This window comes from Talaromyces rugulosus, chromosome III (genome assembly GCF_013368755.1).
Source record: "Talaromyces rugulosus chromosome III, complete sequence".
Classification (NCBI taxonomy): Eukaryota; Fungi; Ascomycota; class Eurotiomycetes; order Eurotiales; family Trichocomaceae; genus Talaromyces; species Talaromyces rugulosus.
Window position 1 is genome coordinate 1,262,158 of NC_049563.1, and position 24,893 is coordinate 1,287,050.

A 24,893-nucleotide genomic window follows, 5' to 3' on the forward strand; every position below is an offset into this window, starting at 1 on the left:
ATCGCGGTCTCCAAGATTAGTTGATCCAGTGTTATATTTCGACGGAATATATACATAACTCAACCATGGCTTCAACTTCAGAACAAGATGGGGACACTCGCCCAATCTTCTTTTTTGACATTGACAACTGTGTAAGTACCTGCGCATGTTAAAATTGTTATTACAACACTAACAGGTCATGTTTTAGCTGTACTCAAGAGGTTTGATACTCTATGCGATGGATGCGCGACTTCAACTAAAGGATGTGGTCTAGGTTCACAAATCCACGAGAAGATGCAAGAACTGATTGGTGAGTTTTCTATTTGAAACATATTGGAAATGCCACTGACACACTTATCAGACATCTTCTTTGTCAACCATCTGTCAATCGACCCGGACGACGCGGTGATGCTTCATAAGAAGTACTACAAAGAATATGGCCTCGCCATCGAAGGCCTGACACGGCACCACAAGGTCGACCCTCTGGAGTTTAACCGAAAAGTTGACGATGCTTTGCCGCTGGATGAGATCCTAAAGCCAGACCCAAAATTAAGGAAGTTGCTCACCGACCTCGACACAACCAAAGTCAAGCCTTGGCTGCTCACAAACGCCTACGTCAACCACGCGAAGAAGGTCGTGAAGCTCCTTGGCGTGGATGATCTTTTCGAGGGCATCACATTTTGCGACTATGCTGAACCCAAACTGATCTGTAAACCCAGCAGGGAGATGTGGGAAAAGGCAGAGCAACAGGCTGGCGCCAAGGGCGTTGAGAATTGCTTTTTTGTCGGTCAGTAACCTCCTTCCATACCCTATCTCGTCATATCGCCGCAAAACACTGACCACTTTCTTGCTTAGACGACTCGTATCTGAACTGTAAGCATGCGGAAGAGCGAGGGTGGCAGACGGCACACCTGGTCGAGCCAATGATCAAATTGCCAGCTAAACCGGCTTGCAAGCACACTATTCGCAGTCTTGAGGAGCTCCGACAAATATTCCCGCAGTGTTTTAAGAGCACAGCCTAAACATTGTTGATAGATTTTTCGTTGTATAGAGACAGTTGAATCGAGTCTTAGACAGACCTTGATTGGCCCGTATTGTAAAGTATTCCAGAAGCGATATCATTGGCTGCGGCCCCTGTATAAGTGGGGCTGCGCGGGTGTCGCGTTGTTCTGCCGGGCTTGGCGCTCCTGAACGGCAATCGCAATACAACAATACAAACCCCGGAGCTTCACCACAACGCAATCCGCAAGCTCGCGTCTGCAACCTGGTGACCATGGTCGACATATCCCAAGGCCAGGTTGTCAACCTGTTGGACGGCCGGCAAGCCGCAGTACGGTTCATTGGCCCTACACACTTCGCGGCTGGCGACTGGATTGGCGTTGAGCTGGACGAGCCCACCGGAAAGAACGACGGCTCAGTCCAGGGCGAGCGCTACTTTGACTGCGAACATGGATTCGGAATGTTTATCAGGCCCTCGGCCGTTGCTTCGGTCGTGGGCCCTGCTCCTAAGCGAGAAAGTAAACAGGCACCTCGAGCCACAGCTGCGGCCGGTAAACCACAGGGTGCTTCTACCGCGGGAAGTGCAGCATTGAGACGGACAGGGAGTGCAGCTACATCTGCTGCTGCAAGACGCCAGAGCACTACTGCAAGCCCGTCTCCGGCTCCAAGAGCACCCCCAAGTCGAGTTCTAAGAGTATGGCCTCGTCCTTTTCAATTTGCTTTCTCAACTAACTGACACCGGATAGTCACCCACCAAGTCCCCGACCAAGCAACTCGGTGCTCCCTCCCGGCCGTCCGTTACGACAACAAAACCTGCTCCGGCAGTGAAGCCTAGAGCTAGTATCAGCGGGCGTCAATCCATGGGCCCGCCTGCTTCAGGCGCAGCTGCTTCGAGAATGTCCCGGCAATCCTTGACAGGTGCTCAAACAAAATTGACAAGGCCCGGTGTGTCTTCAAGTGGCACAGCAGGAAACACGCCGGCTAAACGAGCCTCCATTCGCCCAACCCTGTCGAAGACAACCATAGAAGAGAGTTCAAGCAGAACAAGTGCTACGTCTGAACCTAGTACACAGAATGAATCACCGCTTGAAATGGCGCAAGAATCCCCTGATGAGGACGCCGCCCCTTCGGAGGCAGTCAAACCAGATCCTCCGCGGACGACATCGACGCGAGTTGTTTCGACTTCGAGGGGCACGCCCCAGAATGCTGCCACCTCCAGGGAACTCGAGGACATGAAAACAAAGCTCAAGGTGTTGGAGAAAAAGAGAACCGAGGATAGGGAAAGGTTGAAGGACCTTGAGCGGCTACAGTCCGAGAGGGACAAATACGAGGGTATCATCCAAAAGCTGCAGGCAAAATATCAACCGCAACAGGTTGAATTGACAGAGCTCAAGAAGAAAATCCGCGAGACCGAAGCTCAACTTGAAGAAGCCGAAAGACAGCAGGCCGAGCATGAATCAATTCTAGAAATGGCCACCCTCGATCGTGAGATGGCTGAAGAGACTGCCGAGGCCTTTAAACTCGAATGCCAAGATCTTAAAATAAAGCTGGAGGAATTTCAACTCGAAGTGGAGGTTTTGCGTGATGAGAATGAAGAATATGGTTCGGTCATGAGCCCGGAGGACAAGTCAAGCCAGGGGTGGTTGCAAATGGAGAAGACCAACGAGCGGCTGCGTGAAGCTTTGATTCGACTGCGGGATATGACACAACAAACAGAAACAGAGCTCCGGGACCAAATCAAAGAATTGGAGGATGATCTGGAGGAATATGCAACAGTGAAATCTCAGTACGAAGAGACCAAGGAAAAACTGTTGACTTCGGAATCCAATGTGGATGATCTCAAACAACAACTGGACACCGCTCTTGGTGCCGAAGAAATGATTGAGGAGTTGGCGGACAAGAATATGCAGCAGCAGGAGCAGATCAATGACCTAAAAGCGGCTATTGAAGACCTCGAAAGTTTACAAGAAATCAACGATGAGCTCGAACTTAACCACATTGAAACCGAAAAGCAACTGCAAGAGGAGCTTGACTACAGGGAGTCGGTCTTCAATGAGCAAACTCGCAAGGTTTCCCAGCAAGATGAAGTTATTGAAGATTTGGAATACACATTGTCTCGATTCCGAGAACTTGTCTCCAACCTGCAGACTGACCTTGAAGATATGCGCACCTCCCAACAGTTGACGGAAACAGAAGCCAATGAACTTTCTACAAGATCTAGAGCCATGATGGACCTTAATCTCAAGCTTCAAGCTTCTGTGGAAAAAGCCCAGACCAAAACAATTGATATTGAACTGGCCCGCATGGAGGCGGAAGAATCTACGCAGCATCTCTCAATAGTACAGCTTTATCTTCCGCAATATTTTGAAACCGAAAAGAATTCCGTCCAAGCTGTATTGCGTGCAAAGCGCGTTGGTTTTAAAGCGTCTTTGATTTCCAACACCGTTCGTGAACGCCTTGCCGACCAGGCCCACTTCCCTGGTACTCTAGAGAGTGCCTTCACATCGTATGAGGTGATCGAGAAGACCATATGGATATCGTCTGTTTGTAATAGATTTACAAAATTTGTCACCTCATGTTCTCCTGAACAATTCACTAGCTTTGAGCGCGCTTTGTTTGAGTTGGAACCAGTGGAACGAACACTAAATAACTGGATCGAAAGTTTGAAGAGGAACGAATTTAATGAAAAGAAATGCGCCATGGAACTACAAAGATCAATCGCGCTGATGACTCATCTTGCTGAAACGCTCATTCCAGCAGAGCTCGCGGCATATGCGGATGAAACCCACACGCGTTCTGTGATGACGCAAACATATATTGACCACACCGCTCTAGCATTGACTCGCCTTAGGACGTTATTGCAAGGAAAGGTACCAGCACCAGCCGAAGACGATGAAGAGGGACTGTTTTTCTTCAACAAGTCGGAAGCTTTGGTGGGACAGACCCGCGGACTGAAAGTTGTTATTACGAAAGTGATTCGTTCACTAGAGGAACTCAATTCTAGATCCCTTGCTCTGTCAGAGGGGACCGCTGCAGGGTTTGAGTTTGCAGAAACGACGGCCAAAGAGCTGGCAGAGCTTGTTCGACAGATGGGCGAGAACGTAGCGATCTTGCTCGGAGAAGAGGGCCGTGTAGAGCCATTTACGTATGATGAAATCTTGGCCAATATGTCGAAAACCGCCGTTTCAATCGATCAAACGTCTGCTCCCGAGAGTGAAGACAGTAGTGCTCTCTCTCTACTCACCACAAAACTGAAGGTTTTGTCTGGTTACTTGGACGAAATGAGTGCCCATGCTTCTGACTTGGCGCATACGGCCGAATTCGAACGAGGAAAACACCCTTGGATTGCCCGTTCAGAGGAGTTAAAATCTCATAAAGTGACATCGCCTGACGCGGATGAGGAGATTCGTCGATTGAAAAATGAGCTTAGTGAAGCATCCACTGGACTAGGCGTCAAAGACAAGACTCTGGAGGAGCAATCGATGAAAGTCGAACTTCTCGAGTCCAGAATGCGTGAGGCTTCTAAGAAAGCCTCTGCTGCTAAGGAGCTGGAAACGCAATTTGAACAAATGCAAGAGAAGGAAACAGAACTACAGACATCGGTTGAGAAGCTTACCAAGGACTTGCAATCGGCACAGTCCGAGCGCGATGACTTTAAGCAACGGTTCGAGCGCGCCAAGAGAGCCTCTGGAACAGCTGCTGCCATCACAGCAGAAGGCGTTGTTGTCGACACAGAAGCTACGTTGGCTGCCATGCGCGAGAATGAAGCTCTCCGCTCAGAGATCAAGAGCCTCCAATCATCTGTTCGCTTTTTACGAGAAGAAAATCGCCGCGCCAACCTCCTCGATCCCTACTCTATCCAAAGATCGACGAACTTGTATTCATGGCTGGATGCGCCACTTACTCAGGGTAAACAGTCTGTTCAGGAAGAAGCGAAATATGCTCTCGCTGCGGAAAGCCGCGATGTTCTCAACAATTTGCTCAAACTGACTAAAGAAACCCCCGTTACCGACCTTGCCTCCACTGTTCCAGCCAACACAAAACGCTCTACGTGGCGTCCGGCTAAATCCACATACCGATACAAAGTACTCCAGAACCGGGAACGTTATGAGCAATGGAGTGAATGGAAGGACGATGTCGCGACGCGGAAGAAAGAAGAAGAGAGGATACTGGCTGCAAAAGAGGAGCGGGCATTGCGCGAGCAACAAGCTAGAAATAACCCTCGCCGTGGCGCCGGGCATGTGAAAACACCATCCGCCGGCTACGGTATGATGGGGAGGGCATGGGCCATTTTGGGAATGCAGAACGAAATCGATCCCAAAGACGGCGGTGGCAAGGGGAGAGTGGAAATTGTTGAGTCTGATGTTTAGTTGACTATATACTTTTCAAGATTTGCTAGGGCGTTGTACATTATATAAATAATACCCTATGTCAGTGTTTTTTTAATCGCGGGATATTGAAGTAGCTTGGTGTTACATTTTATTTCCTTTTTCGGAAATACCTTAGTTACTTGTTTAGTACTTTGTTATACTCGCGGGACATATCACATAGTGCAGCCCTCCTTAAGGTCTAACTGACGAAGGCGAATTTGAAAAAAAAAAAAAAAAAAAAAACCCCATTTGAACGACACCCATGAAATTTGATGTACGTTCCGCTCGAGCCACTATCACCTGGTTCCAGATGTCGTGTGATACATGTAAAACACACTCTAATCCACTATAGGACATTCAATGTTGAATAGATGCTATGGTACATGTAAACATAAACATGAGATCAGATTACCTCAAGTGCTTGATTCAGCCGCAAGCAGTTTACTACAATGTTCAATTTCATTATGTGAAAATAAGACATTCATGAAATGAACCATGTCAGACGCTATTTTATACAAGCATGTTAGCTTTCCCCCCCTTTCTTTCCACTACTCCTCGAGGAGAGATTGGGTAGTTAATACTTACGTGACATCCGAGCTCCTTTACTTTCGTCGTTCTCATCGCGTCCGTTCATGCGCGTATACCGGAGGACTTCTTCAACCCGTGGCCGTCGTGCTCTTTCATATAGTTTCAAACGTGACGACACTTTTTCTACTGTGGTACCGGATGAAAGAAGCGTTGCTATACATACTGCGTCCTCGATAGCCATTGCTCCCCCTTGTCCCATATCTTCCATATCACATTATCAGGCGTGTTATACAAAACCAAAGGACAAAAATGGTGACTTACAAGGTTGGAATGGATGAGCTGCATCTCCAAGCAATGCCGCGCAACCTTTGGACCAAGTCGTAAGATCCCCCATGTCGTACAATCCCCAGCATTTCGCATCTTTAGCCTGAAGAATAATTTCTTGCACCCCCTCCGAGAAATTCTTGAAAGCATTGACCAGGGTTTCTGTCTCCGTAGAGGCTTGCCAATCTTGATAACTCACGCCTCTTAGCCAATACCCTTGCCAAGTTAAGGTGGACGGGGGACGCGAGAATTGAAGCGAACTTACCACCTTTTTCAGGCACAGCGGCTTCGGAACTAGGCATAAACGCACATAAATTGAAAATGGTGTTATTTGCACATGGATACGCAACTACTCTGCGATCTTCGGCGGCCCATTCGAGGAAAACTCCAGGATCCTTTTTCGAATCAAAAAATTTCAGTTTGTCCATCGGAAACAACCACCGAACGCAAGACTTTCCAGTGGGATGTGGAGCTGGAGTACTTGGTGAGACATGTTCTCGAAAAACGGACTAATGCATTTGTCAGCTCCATTAGCCCCCGCTTGATGATTTGTTTATAATATGTAGGAGATGTAGGGGAAATGAAGACGGGAAGGGGCCACAGTACATGCGCGCCGTCGGCTCCTAACAATACGTCTGCAGTAAACTCTCGACCATCATTAAGTACGACTAGAGAGTTATCAAGGTCAATTCTGACAATGGTGCAACCCGTATGTAATGTTGCCGTTTCTGATGCACGCTGCTTCAGACAGTTGTGTAGATCGACTCGATGGACCAAGTACCATTCCTAGAAGAAAGAATACATGTAAGTCCAGCTCAACAGCTTTGCATTTTATTTCCAAAGTCTTACAGCTTGCCATTTTCCGCGGACATCGCTAAAGTCGTTTCGAAATATGAGATCTCCTTTACTGTCATATCTGTGAATCTGAAACCGAGGTATTCAGCTTAGTACTTTATAAGTCCAGAAACTCAGAATCACATACCTCCCGTAATAACGTTCCGCCAAAGGTAGTAGGGTCAACATCCATCCATTTCAGCAAAGCTGTACAGTTGGGCGGCAAATGAATTGCTGCTCCTGTTTCTTTTGCAAATTGAGATTTCTCCAGAATCTGATATTTAGGTGCGTGCTCAGTCAGGATTGAAATCCTTGCGAAATAAATGAAGCAGGCAAGAACACGACATATTTTCATACCACAACTTCATGCCCCTGTTTTCCAAGTGCAATGGCTGCAGAGAGCCCCGCAATTCCTGCACCGATAACCAGGACCTTGAGCGGCTTGTGAGACGGACTTTCATTTGGTGTATGCATATTGATTGGGCGTTCTCCACGTTAAACTTTAAGGCGGGAAAAAAAGTATATTTTTCAATCCAAATCACTAGAAAATATGAGAAATATAGCAAATGAAACTGCCATAACTTGACTATAAACTTATATTCCAGCGACATCCGGCCTAACAAGCTTGGCATTGAAAGCACCGTCGAGTAATTGCCTAATATGGAAACTACGGCCGGTCAATTTCCGGTAGCCCTCAGCATTTCCGTATATCCGATCCCGTATTGACAAAAGACATCTGGAGGCAAGACATATATTCTCGCAAAGAAATCGAGTCTACATAATTACCCACGTATAGGCTTTAATGCCAAACACTTGTATCTGCCAAACGGGAACCAAGCATGTATTATTATTGAATATCATAAAAGTATTGACAATTGTAATAAAATATCCAAGGCCCCATGGGTAGGTAATTAATTTATCTATGGATATACACAAGGGCGCCAATATAAATTAAATTGAATCGAAAGGGCCTAATATTCGAACATAGACTGCCCACTACTGCACAATTCTAGTATTTGCTCCTCTTTCTAGTAGAAGGCTAACTATTGCTTCATGGCCATTTAAAGATGCCCAAAATAATGGAGTCTGACCAAGGCTATCTTGGGCTTCAATATTCGCACCTGTTTCTAGCAGGAGACTGACTATTGTTTTTTGGCCACTTTCAGATGCCCATATTAGTGGAGTCTTACCAGACTCACCTTTGGTCTCAACATTCGCACCTCTTTCTAGAAGCAACCTCACTATTGCTTCATGCCCATAGACAGATGCGTACACTAATGTGTATTATTTAACACATCTAGAGACTCGATATCTGCTCCATTCTCCAATAGCGCTTGTACTATCGCTTCGGTGCCTTTCTGGGCGGCCAATGCAAGCGCTGACATTCTATCCCTAGTTTTGGTATTTACATCAAAACTATACCGAAAATCAGTGACTAGCGCTATAAGCTTTTCTCGTGGCTTCTTCGTTGCTGCTAATAACTGCAGCAATAAGGGGACTAGCGTAATATTCGGTTGCTGATTCCTGAGCAGCAGCGTGTTCGGACAGTACTGGTATGAGTGCGTCAAGGTTCTTCTCGGCAAACACGTGCAGAAAACTGACGTTCATTGTATATCGACGCATTTGAGACTCCTCATAGACATTGTTCAGGAGAGCTCATTTGGAGAGAGGAAAATTTTGAATAAAGCTAGCCTATCCAACGCCGAATTGTTCTGCAGAATTGGCATGGTGGAGTACATTTTTCACCGCATACTCGAGAAACGGAAATCTTCTGGGAATTTGCTGACGAAGATCTTTTGCATCTAGAGGAAGCTGTAGGCAACGGCAACTTTATCGGCATATACACGGCCGGGTCGATTTCAATATAGGTCATGCAGCATTGCTTCAGACGATCATGGCTTGAACCTGTGAAGCTTTGAGGTTGAGATTGAATTCTACCCAGGCCACCCTCTTCAAGAAGAAAATCACGCACTGATTCGTGTATGAACTGGACTCTTGGTACCCTCGATCGGGTGATTTCCGCGAGCCCCTTTGACAAATCTAGTACGAATAGACGCATTATCTCCGGACTAAAAAGTTCGGGAAACCATTCCACGATAAACCTTTCATCTCTGCCGAATCCGGATATTATCGCGAAGTAAGACTCGTCAATGCTTAAGGGACGCCTGGCAAAGAGAATCCACTGCAGACAGAGGACAGTTTGCTCCGTATTCTGACCGTTTCTGGTGATAATATCTTCAAATAGTTCATGTAGTCCATCTGGTATCTCCCCAAGTCTTTTTCGAAGCGCATGTATACGGCCACGGTCGTATTCTTTGTTGAGCATCTGTACGACGAGTACCACCCATAGGAAAATCCCCGATGCTCTGTTCAGTAACTCATCCCTTATTTCATCAACTGCCTTGCCCGTTCCAGCCTTAAGTTCTGCGTGTATGTAGTTTGTGATATCTTTCTGGTGGCCGTCCTGGCTTTCTAGTGTCAAATCGATACCGTGTGATATACTAATATGGGGGTAATGTCTGCTAGAGAAACAGACACGGAAATGACTTCCAGCTGAAGCCGTGAGATGACCGAGTTGTTCAAAGAAAGAAAGCATGTCTCGGATACCATCCTCTTTGCATTCATCAAGAGCGTCGATGAAACACATTAGAGAATACTGGTTAAGTTGTTCGACGGCTCTCTGAAAAATATTCTTCAACACCTCAATACTCCAACTCTGTGCGGGAGAAACAAGGTGTATCGAATCCAATACCTGACGAAGATGAGGTAATTCGTGAAGAAGCTGATAGAGCAGTGATCGGTACATGCCAAGGACGGACTTTTCTAATTCTTCACCTCTTGCGTTGAAGAAGTATGAGACTATGATAGTTCCCGTGGCCGAGTACTTAGTTCTTGTGAAGATGAACTTCATGATTGTTGATTTTCCAGCTGCTGGTTTTCCTTTGATCCATAGAAAACCGTGATGCTCGCTCATCTTTTCAGGGTTAAGCCAATCCTTGTATCGACAGTGGTTCAAGAGCCATTGGCAAGTCTCTAAATGGGCATTCTTGATTGTCATATAACGTGCCTCAATTTGGTCAAAAGCTAAAGCGCTCGACGCTGCTCGACCAAAGCTGGTTGCGATTGACTCGTAGTATCGCCCCTTGCCACAAACTGTTATTGGGCACTATTAAATTCAGAGGCAGGGGTGCATTTAGCGGGGAGGATAGAAAGAAGCTGTTTCGCGAATGCAGCGGCAGTCGCCGCTGCATATCCCTGCCAGTCCTTGTTTTTGTGAGAGTCTGAGTAGTCGCAGATGCCGCGAATTACCAAGCAGGGAAAGACGTCCATTAAGCCAGCAGCTTCCATCTCGAAGCACAAGTTCCCCAGCTCACCGGCAAACTTGTCTCTTGTGTGTGCATGTTTGATGACCTGATTTCCGGAAGCAATAGTGCCGTAATGGATGGTAGGGTCCAAGGAAGCTCGAAGGGGACTTTTTCGCACTCGGTGCTGATCGCAATTGTCGCATGTAGCCTGGCCCTGTAAATGTTCATATTCTGATTCAAACAAGATATCTCGTTCCTGACCCCTGTGCAAATACTCGCCCCTCATTTCCGGGTGTCGTTGCAGCATATCAGACACTAGCTTTGATATGCGAAAATCTATGTCCCTCTTAAATTCTGCCTAAATTCTGGATATGGTTTTTAGCAACAATGGAGGAGGTTTGTTTAAGTTTCCTGTGTATTAAAACTCTCCATTTGCCGTGGTTTTCCCGTAGTCATATTGCACCACCCCGTTATAACGAGCAGTCGGTATACTGACAACCACATCACCGAGTCGAATATCTGTATTTTCTGTGGGAGCCCCCCCTGCGACACCAACCAAGAGACAGAATTGCATATTAGGAAAACTGTGACGCATCTCATTTCCAACAATGGTCGCAGAAGTAGTGCCATAGATTCCCGCAGGCAAGCAAGCAATTACGCAATTATGTCCGGCCATGCTGCCAAAAATGTACGTATTGTTGTCTGTTGGTGGGCTTTCACAGTCGTCGTGGATGTCATCCAACATTGCCCTCGCAGCTTTCATCTCAAGTGGCAAAGCCGATATCCATCCGACGGTGTATTCCTCACGAGCAACTCGGCCATTATCGTATAATTTCTCCCGCTTTGAGCTAAAAACCGCCCAATCATGATCTAATGCGACCAAGCGTTTGATGGATAAGCTAGACATAGCAGGTCTGTTGTCATGAGGGTATCAACAAAAGCGAAAAAGATCTAGACTGAGCTTCACATGTAGTTGATGCGGGGGAAAAGTGATGTTCTGTCGCACTAATATATCCATGTCAACATTGAATGTGTTGGGGAACTTGAAAATTTCTTGGCAGTCGAAAGTACAATACTTGCAGCAGCTAAGCCACCATCACCATGATTTGATTTGTTGCTCCTATCGAATCGCTTTGCATTGAAACGCGGCGTGACAAGGCTGACTGCAATGTGGCCAGTGAGGCTGAGCGACAAGGAGAAGCTGTGATTGGTTTTAGAACCGTGTCGACTATACAGGGGACTAAACATGGCCAGTTCAGCATTAGTAGCAACACACAGTTTAAAATATCCTTTCTAATACTTTGATAGTCAAGACGTGTCTTTCGCATAGACGAGGGTTAGGGTTATACCGGGCCGTCCACTTTATTGTACGCCTTGCAATTTTTTACCACATGCAGTATCACGAGAAGAAAAATAACGCTATAAATACATGGATAACTACAAGCAAGATAGCGGGCGCCTGCCTTGATCTGGTTTGGGTTGTTTTCCATTTTAAGGAGGGATAGATAATATATGTCTTAGTATTGCGTGGCTCTCTATGATTGTATTTAATACATGGTAGTGTTGCTTTAATCCCGCTACGCTGGAGACAAGCATTTTTCAGCTTATTCTGCAATTGCTGGTCTTGTAGTTTTCAGATGAAATTCAATCTGTTGAGCTATGTCATCAGTTTGGTAGAGTATAAATTCAAACCGAACAATGCTTTTCAGTAAGACCTGCAAGTGCACTATCAATCAAGCATTTGATATCTGGACGTCTTCCTGAGTCACTAGTTGACATTATTTTAATGGCTTGGTATCTCATCTATAGGGGAAAGACTGTGGATAAGATAGACCTCAAGTGCTATAATTGGAGTATGGATAAATTAATGAGGGAAGGAATGCACCCTAGGCTGCAAAAATACCCCCCCCCCTAGAAGATGATCAACCATCCGGTCTAGGGCCTGACAATCGCCCTCAAAAGTTTCAGCTTTATCCTCATCGATCCAACCGGGAGTGAAACTGCCCCCAAAGTCAATGAACCACAAGTCATCATTCTTATCAACTAAGATATTGTCAGGTTTTGCGTCGCCCCAGACAATTCCTTCCGAGTGCAAGGCTTTGATTGTTTGTTGAATCTGTAAGATCCACTTTTCCCGGAGTGCCAATGGTGTCTCATGCACCTCGATAAAGCCCAAGCTTTCATGGTGCTCAATATATGTTAGGAGAAGTCCGCAAATCTGGTCCGGCTCGTGTTGATACTGCACCAACCCATGCAGTGTCGGAACTCGTAAAGTCTTATTAAGACCCGTTTCCTGCAGACGGACCATGGCTTGGATTTCTCGAGGTATTTGAAGTACGTGGTAACAAGGCTTGAAAAAAAGTATACGACCGGGCTCTGTGAATACTTTCTCCGGTCGTTGGATAGGGCCCGTCATATCTTCCTCGTGAAAGAGGAATATTTTTGATGGGTGTATAAACAGGGGCTGCACCGCCTGAACCATATCCAGTGGTAGTGGCAGAGAGGTTATAAGGTGTGCTACTAGCTCATCACCGGCAGGCGAGGGAAGAACGACCAGATTGCCTTTCCCATCAACCTTGGGGTTGAGGACAAGAGTTTCAGGATAGAACCAATCCTCGACCGTAGAAGGGTTTAAGTCCGAGTTAGACCCCAAAGATCGCATGTACGGATTACATTTCATAGCAATCCAAAAACAAATGTCCTCCATGGCATCCCCCATTATTTCGTTATCACAACTGCCCTCCTCTGGTTCCTCGGCACTTTGATCTTCCATTTCTTCAATCAAAGCCTTCTGCCATTGGTTGTAGTTAATAGGGACCATCCTGTCATCAATTTCAAGCTTTAGATACTCCTTTTCAAGTTGTAGATTTCCGTGAAGGCTTTCGGCAGATATCTGAATATGGAATCGTTTCCCATAGCAGAGTATCGTTAGTTCTGCATTGGTGGTAACACCACACTGAAAGTTGACGATCTCATAGTCTGATATAGAATCCGTATTTGAACTATCAGATGTGGTAGGCTGAGCTGCCGGAGATCCTAAGGCCATACTTAACCGAAGGGATTTTTAACAAATAATGTGTACTATTATTTTGCTTAAGATGAAGAGGTGACTTGCCCCAATAAAGGTCCGGTGCGTTGAAAATGAAATAGTTGCCCCGGATATGGAAATTTCCACTCGCGATCTTTCCAAGACTACATCTGCGAGATTTGCCTTACCTGTCCCAATCTAGTTCGTGCGGCTTGAGCGGCAGGGTGGCATCTTGCGTTCACCTATCTGCGTGGCTCTTCTTGATTGGAACACATAAAATTGGGTACCGGCAAAACTTGCCTTCGTGAATTGAATATTTGTAATAACTTTTCTCTAATTCTACTATAACTAGCGAAAATGTGGTTTGCATAGAATATTCCTCGAAGAGCTTTATATCTTGATGTATATTCCTAAACCCACTATTCTCCGGGTGACACTTATAATTTTCTATTTATCCTAGAGTTTATTATATAAAATTCGATATAAGGGATTATTAATGTGCTTAAAATGTTGATGCTAGGTTGATTTCTCCAAGTCGGTTGATCAACTCTCTAGGAATCTAGAGGGTGTATTGTGATAGACCGTACATCACTTCTATTTTTCCTGTGTCGGTGGTTCTTGTGGTGGTATTTCTCTCTCTAATATTGATGTTTGCGTTTCTTGGCTCCCCGTTACTGGCTCAATGGGATGGCCTACTGGTAACTCTGCTGGTATAGAAGGAGACTCAGTATACTCCTCGGCCGGCGCTTGTCGCGGAGCCCCTGGGGTCAAAACCTCAGCAGGAGGTTGGTTCGTGGCTCCGGCAGGAAGCTCTGACGTTGTGTCAACATGAGCCTGAGGCGGCTGCTCAGGATCAGATACGCGGTCTTGAAGAGGGTAAAATGCCTCCGAGGCCAAAAACTGCATCAAGGGCTCAGCATCAGCTGGCGGAGCGATTTCTCCACTTAGAAGCTGAGCAGCAGTGACGTCTCTTTGATAGAACTTCCGATTGGCAGCTCTGCTTTCAACTAGCGTGCCTCCTTCGAGACTGAGTCCTCCGAAAAATCCATTTGTTTTGGACATGGAGAACATTGTCCCGAATCCCTTGGAGCTTATACCAATACCAGCCTCGCCGCATCTGCCTATTGGTCCTATAGCCATGGATATATTGGTGGCCAATGTCAATGTTCCCAATTGGGCGAATGCCCTCACTGAGGATTTGTCAGGCAAGACGAAGATGAAATTTGCAAATTCGACACCAACTTGACCGCCAAAGCCCAGCCCACCGGTGCCAACAGCTGATGGAGCACTCCAGCTGCCGTCATCAAGTCGTGCGACAAGGATTCCTGAGCCGATTCTTATAGAGCCCATAAATCCTACTTTGAACGTCGAAAATATAGCGAGGCCCTAGGTGGCTATTAAAACGGGGATGAAGAACAAAAAAGGAGTACGTAGAGAGGATTACATAAGTGAACGCATTGAAATAAAAAAAGAATTATTTTACCTGAGCTTTTCGGACAATTTTCGTATTTGTACTATTGGCAATACTCGGATTGATGAAGGAATCAAGGATGTCGCGAGCTTTTTTGCACTCGTCTATTCACTAGTCAATCTCGGTTGCATGTGCAGAATACTCCTTGACTTACTATTTAGAGAGGACGGGAACGGACTGTGAGGGCCGCCTCGAGTCATCGTGACAGTTCCTCTATTCGCAGGTACGTGACATGTATGTGAGAGTTGTATTCATGTAGTTTCGCTGCAGATTAACGTTTAAAGGCTGTTCAAGTCTGGGGGCGTTTACAATGCCCAGACTTTCTTGGCCTATTGGGTCTAGTCTATTTTGGCCCCCTATTCGCCGGTCACTATATTTGACGGTACTGGGTTATGCTGCTGTACATAATCCTATTGCCAGAAATTTAAATGATATATATATATATATATATATATCCATATTTTTTTATATTGTGCTATTGTATATCAATGAACTTGCTGGCCTAGATCCTCAAGTGCTGGTTTCATTATAATAATATTATTTGACCCAAGACCAGTGAATTCGTGTGTCCAATGACATTAAACAAATTCATTGATGTGCACATCATTGAATAATATAGATACCAATATTCCACCGTCTATGATGATAACCTTTTACTAATTGACAGGAATGCAAGCTCTCTAATACCGTAAGCATCGTTTCCAGTCGCTTTAACTATTTGTCTAGCTGCCACGCAATGTTACCCTTTTGATTGATCGCGATTCTATATTATAAGTCTCAAGTTGGAAACAAATTGAAAGATTGAAAACCCTACCTGTGGCGGTTAAATGCGATCGATCGCCAGGAACGCTACCTAACAGTTATCCGAATCTGTAACGTGCTCGAAATTGACAACAAAAGAGAATTTAGAATTTCTAATTGAAGGTGACTTTTATTATAGATATTTTTTATAATTTATCACGTTTTTTTCTTAAAAATATACTATCTAATTCTATATTTCTGTCTTTAGATATTGATTAAATGTACGTAACTAAAGATAGTCAAAATATAAAATTTGAAATATACCAAACTCATTGGTCAACTGGTGACTCAGTGTCATCGTCTAAATCTATCAATTGATTCAGTTACTACTCGCGATCTTCCACTTTACTGAACTATGGGCTTTGCCTCTGATTGGTTCGATATGCTACTACATAGCACGCATCAACCTATCAAAGCAATCAAAACAAGGCACTTGGTTAGGCCCGAGCTATAGATGGATTTTTTCAAGTGTGGTGTTACTATGGTAGCAAAATAGCATGGCGTTACATCAACTCATGTGTCATTTCATTTTTCCTATATACATTTCACCTATCACCCACCCATAATATCACCAAGCAAATGACTAGCAAACTGGGGCGACAGGGCTAGAACTCGTCACAGTTCCACCATACACGACCTGCTCACCAGGATTCGCAAAAACAGTCTCTTGTTGCTCCACGGTCGTGCAACCATTGCCAACATTCGCAACAAAAATAGCCGGGTAAGCAGACTCGAATGCGTCAGCTGAGCCCGAGCCGCCGGAGAGGGTGATGTCGACGCAGTTCATGTACATTTCGCGGTTACCCTGGAGGTTAAACCAGGTCCAGGCAAACAGCGCGTCACCGTTGGCTACATCCTCGGGCATGGTGAAATCGTAGGTGGACTGCAGTGGGCAGCCGCCTTCCACTGACTTGATTACGTGGAAAGAGGTCCCATTGTCGTAACTCAGCGACAGCTGGCATGATCCACCACCGTGAGTGGCGGAGCCAGCGAGACTGATGTTGTATTGCTGGCCAGCAGACCATTCAACTGTGGAACGCCAGGGAGTGTTGGTGTTGTAACCTTTGCAAGGGAAGTTGGAGCCTATTTCCGTTAGTTATTTAATTCATGATATTGTGTACGGTGAACTCACCGTCCATGCTCAGCGGGGATGTCATGGAATAGTCGATCAAGTCTTGGGGAGTGTTGGGGTCAAATTTGCTGCGCAGAGGGTACGGCCAATTCAGCTCCATGTGTGCAGAAGCAACATTAATGGCCATAGAGCCAGCGACAGCTTTCACTAGAATATTGGGAAACATTTTTGATCAGGGTATTTGGTCCGAAACGTCTTTGCCAGAAAGATAGGAACAAAAGTGATACAACGGAAGCGTTGAGAGAAAGTAGGGCAACAAGTAGGGTTATAAAGAAGAAAAGAGATAGACGGTAAACCTGTTGAATTTCTTTCTTATGTAGGATTGAAATATTGATAGGAGTTTTTTAGGCCATCCAAGTTTTCATACACTCGCCTTTCTTAGGCCTTCCACGTTCTTATATACTCGAGCCTGCTGGCCCCCGGTGCCGCGTCGACCCCTGCCCGCCTTAAAACATCAACACCGAGGGCGCTAGTATACTCAACACTCAGAGCATTCACGATCTAGACATCAGCAGACTCGAAACTAGCAGCTGCCTTGGCACAGTAAAAATGACGGAAACCAACCGTTGCATCCGCCCGACCTTGTAGCCTGTAGGCAATGTTACAACAAGCAGTCGATGCACCCATTTATCATTGTGCAAAACGCATCAGACCGTACGGACTCCTGGACTCATGGATCTGCTACCACGTTTGGTGACGATATTGTACATCCCCCACCAGACAGTCCAGTCGAAGTCATGCAAGTGAGATTCCGGGTGAGCTATGTCCAGGAGGACCGTGAAAGCCGGCAATCGACGGCCAAGAGGCTATTATTCTCCGTTCTTCTGGGCACAGTGGGACAATACTACCATGCAATCTGGGGAATTCGACTTGATGACGTACAAATTTACCGATACTGTAGCTGCTTCATATTTCGCATTAACATTCCCTACTGGTATTGAGATGTTTGAAGACTCGGTGTCTGATAGGCTCGCATAGATTAGATAGGGACCGCCTGTGAAGCGAGTGGAAGTATCTATTCTTCCTCTAATTCATACTAGCTACGCAGCTGCATACCAAACTCCAGCCATGCAATCACCAAAGTCAATCGATGGAAGGACGGTCTCTAGAACTCAAAAGTAAGTATGGCCTAGTAAAAGTTAGTCGGCGTATTCTTGTCATCGGGGTCCAAAGATGTGGAGTTTCCTGATGGAGAAAGTGACATATTCGAGAAGGGGGGTACAGGTAACAGGTGAAGCTGACGTTGCATCGACCTAAGTCTCAAACACTTAGCCACATCGGTTGTTAGAAATACGGGCTAAATCCGTAAAAAGATGATAAATGTCCGCTAGTACACCCAGGTGTGCACGAGTGATATCTTAACCATTGCGATCTAGACATTGCGCCCTCGCTTACTAAATTTTAAATGTTATATCCCAGCATGTTAGTTGTTAACCAAAAAGCCTTCGGCTGGTTGGTCAGTCCTTATTATCCAACCTTATATACTCCACAAAGATACAGCGGTATTAGCAGCAGCCTTCCTCCTTGCTAATTGTGCCAAGACTAACACCGAATAAATTGAAAAATGTTTCTTAGTGACATCTATTCCTTTGGGAATAATTTTTGCGGTGGTCTCTCTCCATCGCTGCGTTGTTGATATATGGATGTCAACTTGACCATCTTGAAGCCAAAATTGTTATTAATAATTAATAATAATGTGATGCTTTCTACCAGCCTTAAATAACCCCGCCACAATGAGTTAGTTACCCAACAATGCTTATTTTCAGCCTAATCGAACTCTGTAGTATATTGTCGAAAGCCATCCGATTTTATGAAGCTGACTTCTCGGATTTACGCTGGGTATTTTTGTTTCTGTTAGTTAAATCTATGTTTTCCAGTTTATTATTGAGTGAACCTGTTCAAAGCTCCTTGCAGATAATACACGATTATACCACCCTCTAATTTGGTTTCCATGTCGTTTGGTTTTTCTGCTGGAGATTTTATTGCCGGTGCAAACCTGGCCTGTACAATTGTACGTGCTCTATCAGAAAGTCGAGGCGCCAGCACGGAATATCAGGATGTTATCCGTGAACTTGGTTGCATCCAACAAACTTTCCTCCAGGTCGAACAGATGCGGGCATCCAATCTATTCAGCCAGGCAACCATGAATGCAATTACTTGCATAATAAACTCCTCGATTGAGGTAATGGCTGGGTTCCTAGAACGGACTGACAAATATCGCCAAAGCCTCTCTGGTATGAGTAGGCAGTCTTTCGCTAAGGATAGCTGGAGAAAGATTGGGTGGAGTCTATACAGGAGTGAAGAATTGACTACATTGAGGGATTCTTTACAAACGAGGCTGACATCAATCAGCATCTTAGTGTCTGCGGCCAGCTAGTAAGTACCCAAAAACTACCTTTGAACAAAGGCTGCCACAGCCTAGCTAATTTTTTCTCCCAAGCCAAAACCAGAATAATATCTCTCATGGAGTTTTGAAGTTCCAGGAAAGCGGCTCTAATACGCAGACGGGTCAGTTTGTCTCTGGTCCGTCTGTATCTGAGACTTCATCGATAGCGACCGTCGCCAGTCACCAAAGTTCTACCTATGAAAGCACAGCTAAAGATGAGGCAATTGCACGATTAGAGATGTTGATTTCCGACGAGCGTGCCCAGAGAAGAGCGAGAGACGCGGCGAGAGAAGCTGCTATGGTTAAGGCAGCTGCAGACAAACTCGCAGCCAAAGAACGAGCCGCAGCAGATAAAAAACTTGTCGAAGAGGCAATAGCTCGTGAGAGGCAAAAATGGGAAAAAGAGACCTCACATAAACCACTGCGAGAGAGGATGTCGTACGCATATAAGAGGGTCACGGGAAGGAACTACGATACCTAGTTTCTATCTAAACTTACAAATCACTATTAGCATTTTAATTATACTTTTTTATTATGAAATTCTAAAATCCCTGTTTTTAGGTAGTCAGCTTGATTGAGTGATTGGTAGACAGTATAATAAGCTTTGCTGTCTCGGCCACTTCTGGGAAACTGAGACGGTAGTAATATGAAATACATGTATGTTTACTCTTTAGATAAAACATTACTATACATAACATTGAACCTACCAGTTGACTACAGTAAAACCAAAGGATTGAGCACTACCCAGGTTAAGCAACCCCCTATATTAACATTTGAAGCAACTGAAAACCATATCAAAATAGTATTCGGAATATCCCACTATTGTTGACTTATCCATGAAAGTAAATCCAATCATCTAGCTAATATTCACCCTCACTTCAGTCCTCATCCATGCGCACCATGACCAACACCAACAAATACGAAACAGTAAAATATTCTAAACCAACAGCACAAGGAAAAAAAATCATAAAATATTAGGATTACGTGAATAGCGTCATGCTATAAGAGTAGCAACTTTAACCAAAATTTCCAAACAACCGGTGGGGTATCAAACAGCCTTTTTGTGTTTTTTTTTTTCTTGTCAAATATTGTTTAAAAAGCCAACCCAACCACATTGGTGGGAAATCGCTGGTCGTATTCATATCCGCTGGGATGCATTTGTTCTTCCTCGTGGACTTCTGGATCTTGTGCCACCATGCTAGTCTTCCCACTAGCCGGGATCACAGGTAGAGTGCCAAAGGCGGTCTCGAGTTCCTTGTCAGATGGCATGATGGTTGTTGCAGCCGTGATGGCGCTGGATAACGAAGGAGTTTTGGAAGATACAGTTGAATTGCTGGTGGTGCGGACGCGGCTGTGGTAGGGGAGGGTAGAAGTAGAGGACTTGGTGGGGGTATGGTGATGATACTTTTTCGTGTTGTTGTTGATGATGGTGCTCATAGAGGTCATGGAGGAAGATCGAGAGGATTGTCCTTGCTTCCTCTTGCCGGTACCCTGGCGACCATTGTAGTTGGGATGAGACTCGAGCGAATGCCTTGCTGAGATGGAAGATGATGGAAACGAGGGGCTTTGGAAGGGTTCGATGCCAACCGAAACCCCAGGCAAGGACTTGTTGTATTTGTGTTTAGTAGGAGATTGAGGAGCTTTCTGGAACGGTTCGCTAATGGGACGCAACTCCCCGAATTGGTGAAAAGGTGAAACAGGTCCATTGCTCATGGGGCTGACAACGGAAAAGTAAGGAATCAATGGGTTTCCAGTGGCAAGGTCAGAACTCTGTCGCGGCTGGTTTTGTTGCAATTGCAGCTCGAGAGTTGCCATAGAGCCTCTTCGAGATGGCGCAGACCCTATAGGTTTGCGAGTCAACTGGAACGGGCCTGACTGCCGGCGAAGGTGACTTGCTGAATTAAATGGAGAGACGAGCGCCTTTTCCGGCGGAGAGGGCTGACCGGGGGCTCCCAAATCAAAAGAATTGAACTCTGGGAGGTCTGATAGTCGGTTTCCAGGCAGATAGATGCTCAGCTCCAGCGGACGAAAGGATGCCACTCGACCGCGAGGCATATCGGTACGTCTGAAATCCCTTGGAGCACTGATCGTAGGCCGCTTGGGTGTTTGTCTTCGTACCAGGATACTTGCCCGACGCGAAGCCTTGCTGGCGAGACTCTTGGTCTCGTGCATCCACGGCGGAAGAGATGACTTGGACTCTGGCCGTAGCCCAGGACTCGGCAGGGAATCATAGAAGACCAGCTTCATAGGAGGAACGAGGTGTGGTTGACTGTGGCATACCTGCATCTCTCGCTCGACCGCTAGACTATTGTCAGTACGACATGGAATTATCATCCACGAGCAAGACAAGACTGACCTTTTTTCTGCATTGCTTGACCATTGCCCCCGCGCTCTAGGTCCACCTGGGACCAGAGGCAGGACAAGCAGGATCGAAGCCAGGCACTGAACATTAGCACAGCTTGTTCAACCGCCGGGGCTTATCTTTCAAGCGGCCTGCATGGCAGCTCGGCTGCAGAAACAGTGTAGACGGAGAGAAAAGAGAAAGCAAACGAGTGAACGACAGGAATGACAGAAGGAAAAGAAAGGACACAACCCCGCGCGGCCTCGACAGCGACGAGTTGACTCAACATATACAGAGTACATTAGTACGGGCGACGGGCAGGGGCCCTATTCCTTTTCCAGCAACACGGCAAGACAAGCTTGCAGCTGATAGTCCGACCGTCGCAGCGTTTTCGCGCTGGTGGCGGCCTCGACACCCTCCATGTGAGGCATCCCAGGAGCGACGAGGGCGTGTGATTCGCCGGCAGGCCAAGAAGCACCAGCGATCGCCATTTCAGGAGGAGAACGCTAGAGAATGTGTTGCAGGCGGCTTCGACCACGCGATAGGTCCACGCGGCGGGCGCGGGTCACTCTTTTGCCTATTTGGGTAACGCTGAGGGTTTTGGGCCAGCACGCTGGGCGCTTATGCAGTGCCGGCCCGCCAGTCACAGCCCGCAATCGCCTCCTCCACCTGTAACACGTTATCGTAATTCTCCCTCTATTCTTGGAACATGCCCTGAAGACGTCTCGTTTTGTTTGTTTCGGCCTCGGTTTCACCTCATATTTCTAGTGCCACGGGCCGAGAGTCCCTGGAAGCCAATCAAGCGGAAATTGCATGGCTGCCAGCTGGTCTATATGTGTACATACTAAGTATCCGTATGCAGGAACCAAACTTAGAAGTACAATGCAAATGGCCATTACTTCTATCAAACACGGAATTAAGTACTGCTATCATCTGCCCCAGATGTTCTGTTCTTCACGAAAGTCGCCGTACCGAGGGCTCTGTGCCCCAGGGCTTGTTTCATCATCGTCTTCGTCCACCCCGGTAGTGCTTGATGCGAGCGTAGGAGAAAGAATGCCTTCTGTTGGCTGCGGGCGTACTACTCCTACAGGCTCGCCGGTAGGTCTCCTAGAGAATAAAGTTAGCGAAACAAAACACCGAGAAAGGGAAAGTAGCATCTCACTGTAAGTGAACGTCCTGCCTTTCGGGCCATGCGGACCCCGTTTGTCGCTGTGCCTTGTCTTGTTCTCTTTCTTCTGCAGCGCGGTTCTCCACGACCAGATCAACCACTTGGCTGCGGTTCGATGGAGAAACTGTCGATGCACTGGACCCGCGTTCTACTTGGGCTGGTTTGCGTGGCTTGCGACTGGCACGATCCTCACTAGAGACATGGCTGTTGCGGTGTCCCCGGGATTTCCTTACTACGTGGCCATGATCTGAATCCTGACTCTGGTAGCTTATTGTCCTGGGTAACCTCTGATCCCGTGGAACTTCATTGGCTGTGATGACAGGGTACTGAAAATCATTGTTAGCTCCTCTTCGCACTAGCCGTTTATGTGATGATTGGCCTAGAACTCACATTCCAATCTCCGAACTCCAAAGCACGTGCGTTTACAAACAGCCGCTCGTCGTCCTCATCCATCCTGGTTTCTTCCAGTTCCCCGTATGAGCGGAACTGTTCAACGGTGCTTCCTCGTTTAGACTGGTTTGGCGAGCCTCTACGGCCTTGTTGATCACCCCCAGATAACAGTGGCGTGCGACTGTTGGCTTCACCAGGTTTTGGAATCCAATATTTACCCTTGCCTCCTCGTTCATACCGCATTCCCTCCATGACTCGCTTTAGACGGGAACTGGATTCCTCATGGGCAATGATGTTGTCTCCAGAGTCGAATAGTCGATACTCGTAATCGTTTCCTCGAAATGTTTGTTTCGTGTCTTCGATGAGATCCCGCACGCCGAACGAATCCTTCAGCGCATGTTTAACGGGCATACGAGCCGACGAAACCCGGTTGTCTGCAAAATCATGCCAAGAAAAGGCATACCAGTGTGCAACGGCGAAAGCTGGCATCTCAATGCAGATCAGCGTGTCCTGGATAGCTGCAGCCAGGTTGTCTGGCGTGTACCCAGCTACGCCATTGGGAATGGCACCCAGCCACTGCAGAATAGATAGAAAGAAGCCCTGCCAATATGAAGCGAAAATGATGAGCTTGATACAAAGGAACTTTGGAACCGGGCGAAAGGGTTTTAGGTCATTGTGCATGCAGATCCAGAACAGCGCCAGCGAGTAAAGGCTGATGGTGACGCTAAGATTATAAATGAGGCCAGTCCACAGATAACCCGATGTTGCGCCAATGTATCCCTCCTGATACGTGTCTGTTGCCTTGAGTATAATCGACACAATCGCGAGGACAGGTTTTAACCAGGCGTACTGAAGAATGCCTCGTTTAATGGCGAGGAACGTGTGAGGGTCTGAAATGTCGACTTTGGGAAGGAAGGTATTCATCGGCCACATGTGCTGTACTGGGGGTCGTCCGTGAGTCATGATAATCAATGCTCGCTCCCCGCCAACAAAGTTGATAAGCAACTGGAAAAAGGTATATATAGTAAAAGCCTTCAGACAGTTAGACCGAACACAAGGCATGGAATTTTGTAGCCATACCTCGTAAATATCGCGAATAGGGTCAAGGAACATAGCAGCTTTCAGCGAGATGATGCTTGTCCACGACGACGCTGCATAGATCGGCACCCTTTTCGCCAGGTCAGTTTTCAGCTACCAGAATACAACCGGCCGTGAAGAACTCACATCAACAAGATTCGTACAACATAGCGTTGAAGTAAAGGTTTCCGGTAATTCTTCCTGTTTCCAAGTATCATGATCAGATTCGCGATTCCGCGGTTAGGTTCTCGACGTACGTTTGAAGCCATATCGAACTGTTCAATGACGAGACTTGCAGTCAGCAGGCTGATAAATAACGAGGTTGACAAGAACGTACACGACTGATAGCAGAGTGGCAACCAGCGAAGCCACACCTGAAATGATAATAGAGACCCGGGTGAGCCTGGAGCCTGTGCCCCCCAAGGCCGCGATGCCCAAATCCATCGTGCCGGGGTGTCGTTTCGCGGTCCACCGGTCAACGGTTGAAAATCGCTTTCATTACGCGATTATGAAGGAGCAAAGAAGCGCATTTTGTTTCTAAGCGGTCGACAGTTAAAAGGGTTGAGGGCGTCACGTTGTTGTCCTCAGGCGACGATACATGTAGGCAGAAGGGTTCTGGCGGGAGCTTCTTCTAGCCTTCTCCGCAAGCTCCACCCGTGACGCGTGATGGGCAACTGCGATGCGACTAGCCCGGAGCAGCTGCCTTCCGCCTCTTCTTATTCAATTGATTAAGCTTGATACAATTTGCTACAGCACCAGG

The 24,893-nt window shown here is 46.5% G+C and overlaps 9 protein-coding genes across 9 annotated transcripts; 2 read left to right on the top strand and 7 right to left on the bottom strand.

Moving 5' to 3' along the window:
• Positions 1 to 65: 65 nt before the first annotated feature.
• TRUGW13939_05292 (uncharacterized protein) lies at positions 66 to 5,348 on the top strand (the record flags this gene model as incomplete). Its single annotated transcript, XM_035488456.1, has 6 exons — positions 66 to 131; positions 199 to 289; positions 341 to 766; positions 835 to 979; positions 1,090 to 1,672; positions 1,725 to 5,348. The coding sequence occupies 6 exons, from the start codon at positions 66 to 68 to the stop codon at positions 5,346 to 5,348; spliced, it is 4,935 nt and encodes a 1,644-aa protein (XP_035344349.1).
• Positions 5,349 to 5,761: 413 nt separating this feature from the next.
• TRUGW13939_05293 (uncharacterized protein) lies at positions 5,762 to 7,508 on the bottom strand (the record flags this gene model as incomplete). The annotated part of the gene is made up of 7 exons (XM_035488457.1): positions 5,762 to 5,853; positions 5,934 to 6,137; positions 6,198 to 6,386; positions 6,466 to 6,709; positions 7,050 to 7,124; positions 7,183 to 7,308; positions 7,392 to 7,508. 7 exons carry the CDS (start codon positions 7,506 to 7,508, stop codon positions 5,762 to 5,764), a joined length of 1,047 nt encoding a protein of 348 aa, XP_035344350.1.
• A 1,213-nt stretch (positions 7,509 to 8,721) lies between these two features.
• On the bottom strand, positions 8,722 to 11,246 carry TRUGW13939_05294 (uncharacterized protein; the record flags this gene model as incomplete). The annotated part of the gene is made up of 3 exons (XM_035488458.1): positions 8,722 to 10,176; positions 10,344 to 10,697; positions 10,836 to 11,246. 3 exons carry the CDS (start codon positions 11,244 to 11,246, stop codon positions 8,722 to 8,724), a joined length of 2,220 nt encoding a protein of 739 aa, XP_035344351.1.
• Positions 11,247 to 12,203: 957 nt separating this feature from the next.
• On the bottom strand, positions 12,204 to 13,385 carry TRUGW13939_05295 (uncharacterized protein; the record flags this gene model as incomplete). The annotated part of the gene is made up of 1 exon (XM_035488459.1): positions 12,204 to 13,385. The coding sequence occupies one exon, from the start codon at positions 13,383 to 13,385 to the stop codon at positions 12,204 to 12,206; it is 1,182 nt and encodes a 393-aa protein (XP_035344352.1).
• A 576-nt stretch (positions 13,386 to 13,961) lies between these two features.
• Positions 13,962 to 15,038, bottom strand: TRUGW13939_05296 (uncharacterized protein; the record flags this gene model as incomplete). Its single annotated transcript, XM_035488460.1, has 3 exons — positions 13,962 to 14,753; positions 14,851 to 14,942; positions 14,993 to 15,038. 3 exons carry the CDS (start codon positions 15,036 to 15,038, stop codon positions 13,962 to 13,964), a joined length of 930 nt encoding a protein of 309 aa, XP_035344353.1.
• Positions 15,039 to 16,222: 1,184 nt separating this feature from the next.
• Positions 16,223 to 16,937, bottom strand: TRUGW13939_05297 (uncharacterized protein; the record flags this gene model as incomplete). The annotated part of the gene is made up of 2 exons (XM_035488461.1): positions 16,223 to 16,722; positions 16,772 to 16,937. The coding sequence occupies 2 exons, from the start codon at positions 16,935 to 16,937 to the stop codon at positions 16,223 to 16,225; spliced, it is 666 nt and encodes a 221-aa protein (XP_035344354.1).
• Positions 16,938 to 18,722: 1,785 nt separating this feature from the next.
• TRUGW13939_05298 (uncharacterized protein) lies at positions 18,723 to 19,638 on the top strand (the record flags this gene model as incomplete). Its single annotated transcript, XM_035488462.1, has 3 exons — positions 18,723 to 19,005; positions 19,132 to 19,147; positions 19,212 to 19,638. The coding sequence occupies 3 exons, from the start codon at positions 18,723 to 18,725 to the stop codon at positions 19,636 to 19,638; spliced, it is 726 nt and encodes a 241-aa protein (XP_035344355.1).
• Positions 19,639 to 20,249: 611 nt separating this feature from the next.
• Positions 20,250 to 21,526, bottom strand: TRUGW13939_05299 (uncharacterized protein; the record flags this gene model as incomplete). Its single annotated transcript, XM_035488463.1, has 2 exons — positions 20,250 to 21,457; positions 21,514 to 21,526. The coding sequence occupies 2 exons, from the start codon at positions 21,524 to 21,526 to the stop codon at positions 20,250 to 20,252; spliced, it is 1,221 nt and encodes a 406-aa protein (XP_035344356.1).
• A 901-nt stretch (positions 21,527 to 22,427) lies between these two features.
• TRUGW13939_05300 (uncharacterized protein) lies at positions 22,428 to 24,577 on the bottom strand (the record flags this gene model as incomplete). Its single annotated transcript, XM_035488464.1, has 7 exons — positions 22,428 to 22,605; positions 22,661 to 22,992; positions 23,057 to 24,088; positions 24,137 to 24,224; positions 24,281 to 24,334; positions 24,391 to 24,408; positions 24,471 to 24,577. The coding sequence occupies 7 exons, from the start codon at positions 24,575 to 24,577 to the stop codon at positions 22,428 to 22,430; spliced, it is 1,809 nt and encodes a 602-aa protein (XP_035344357.1).
• Positions 24,578 to 24,893: the final 316 nt, after the last annotated feature.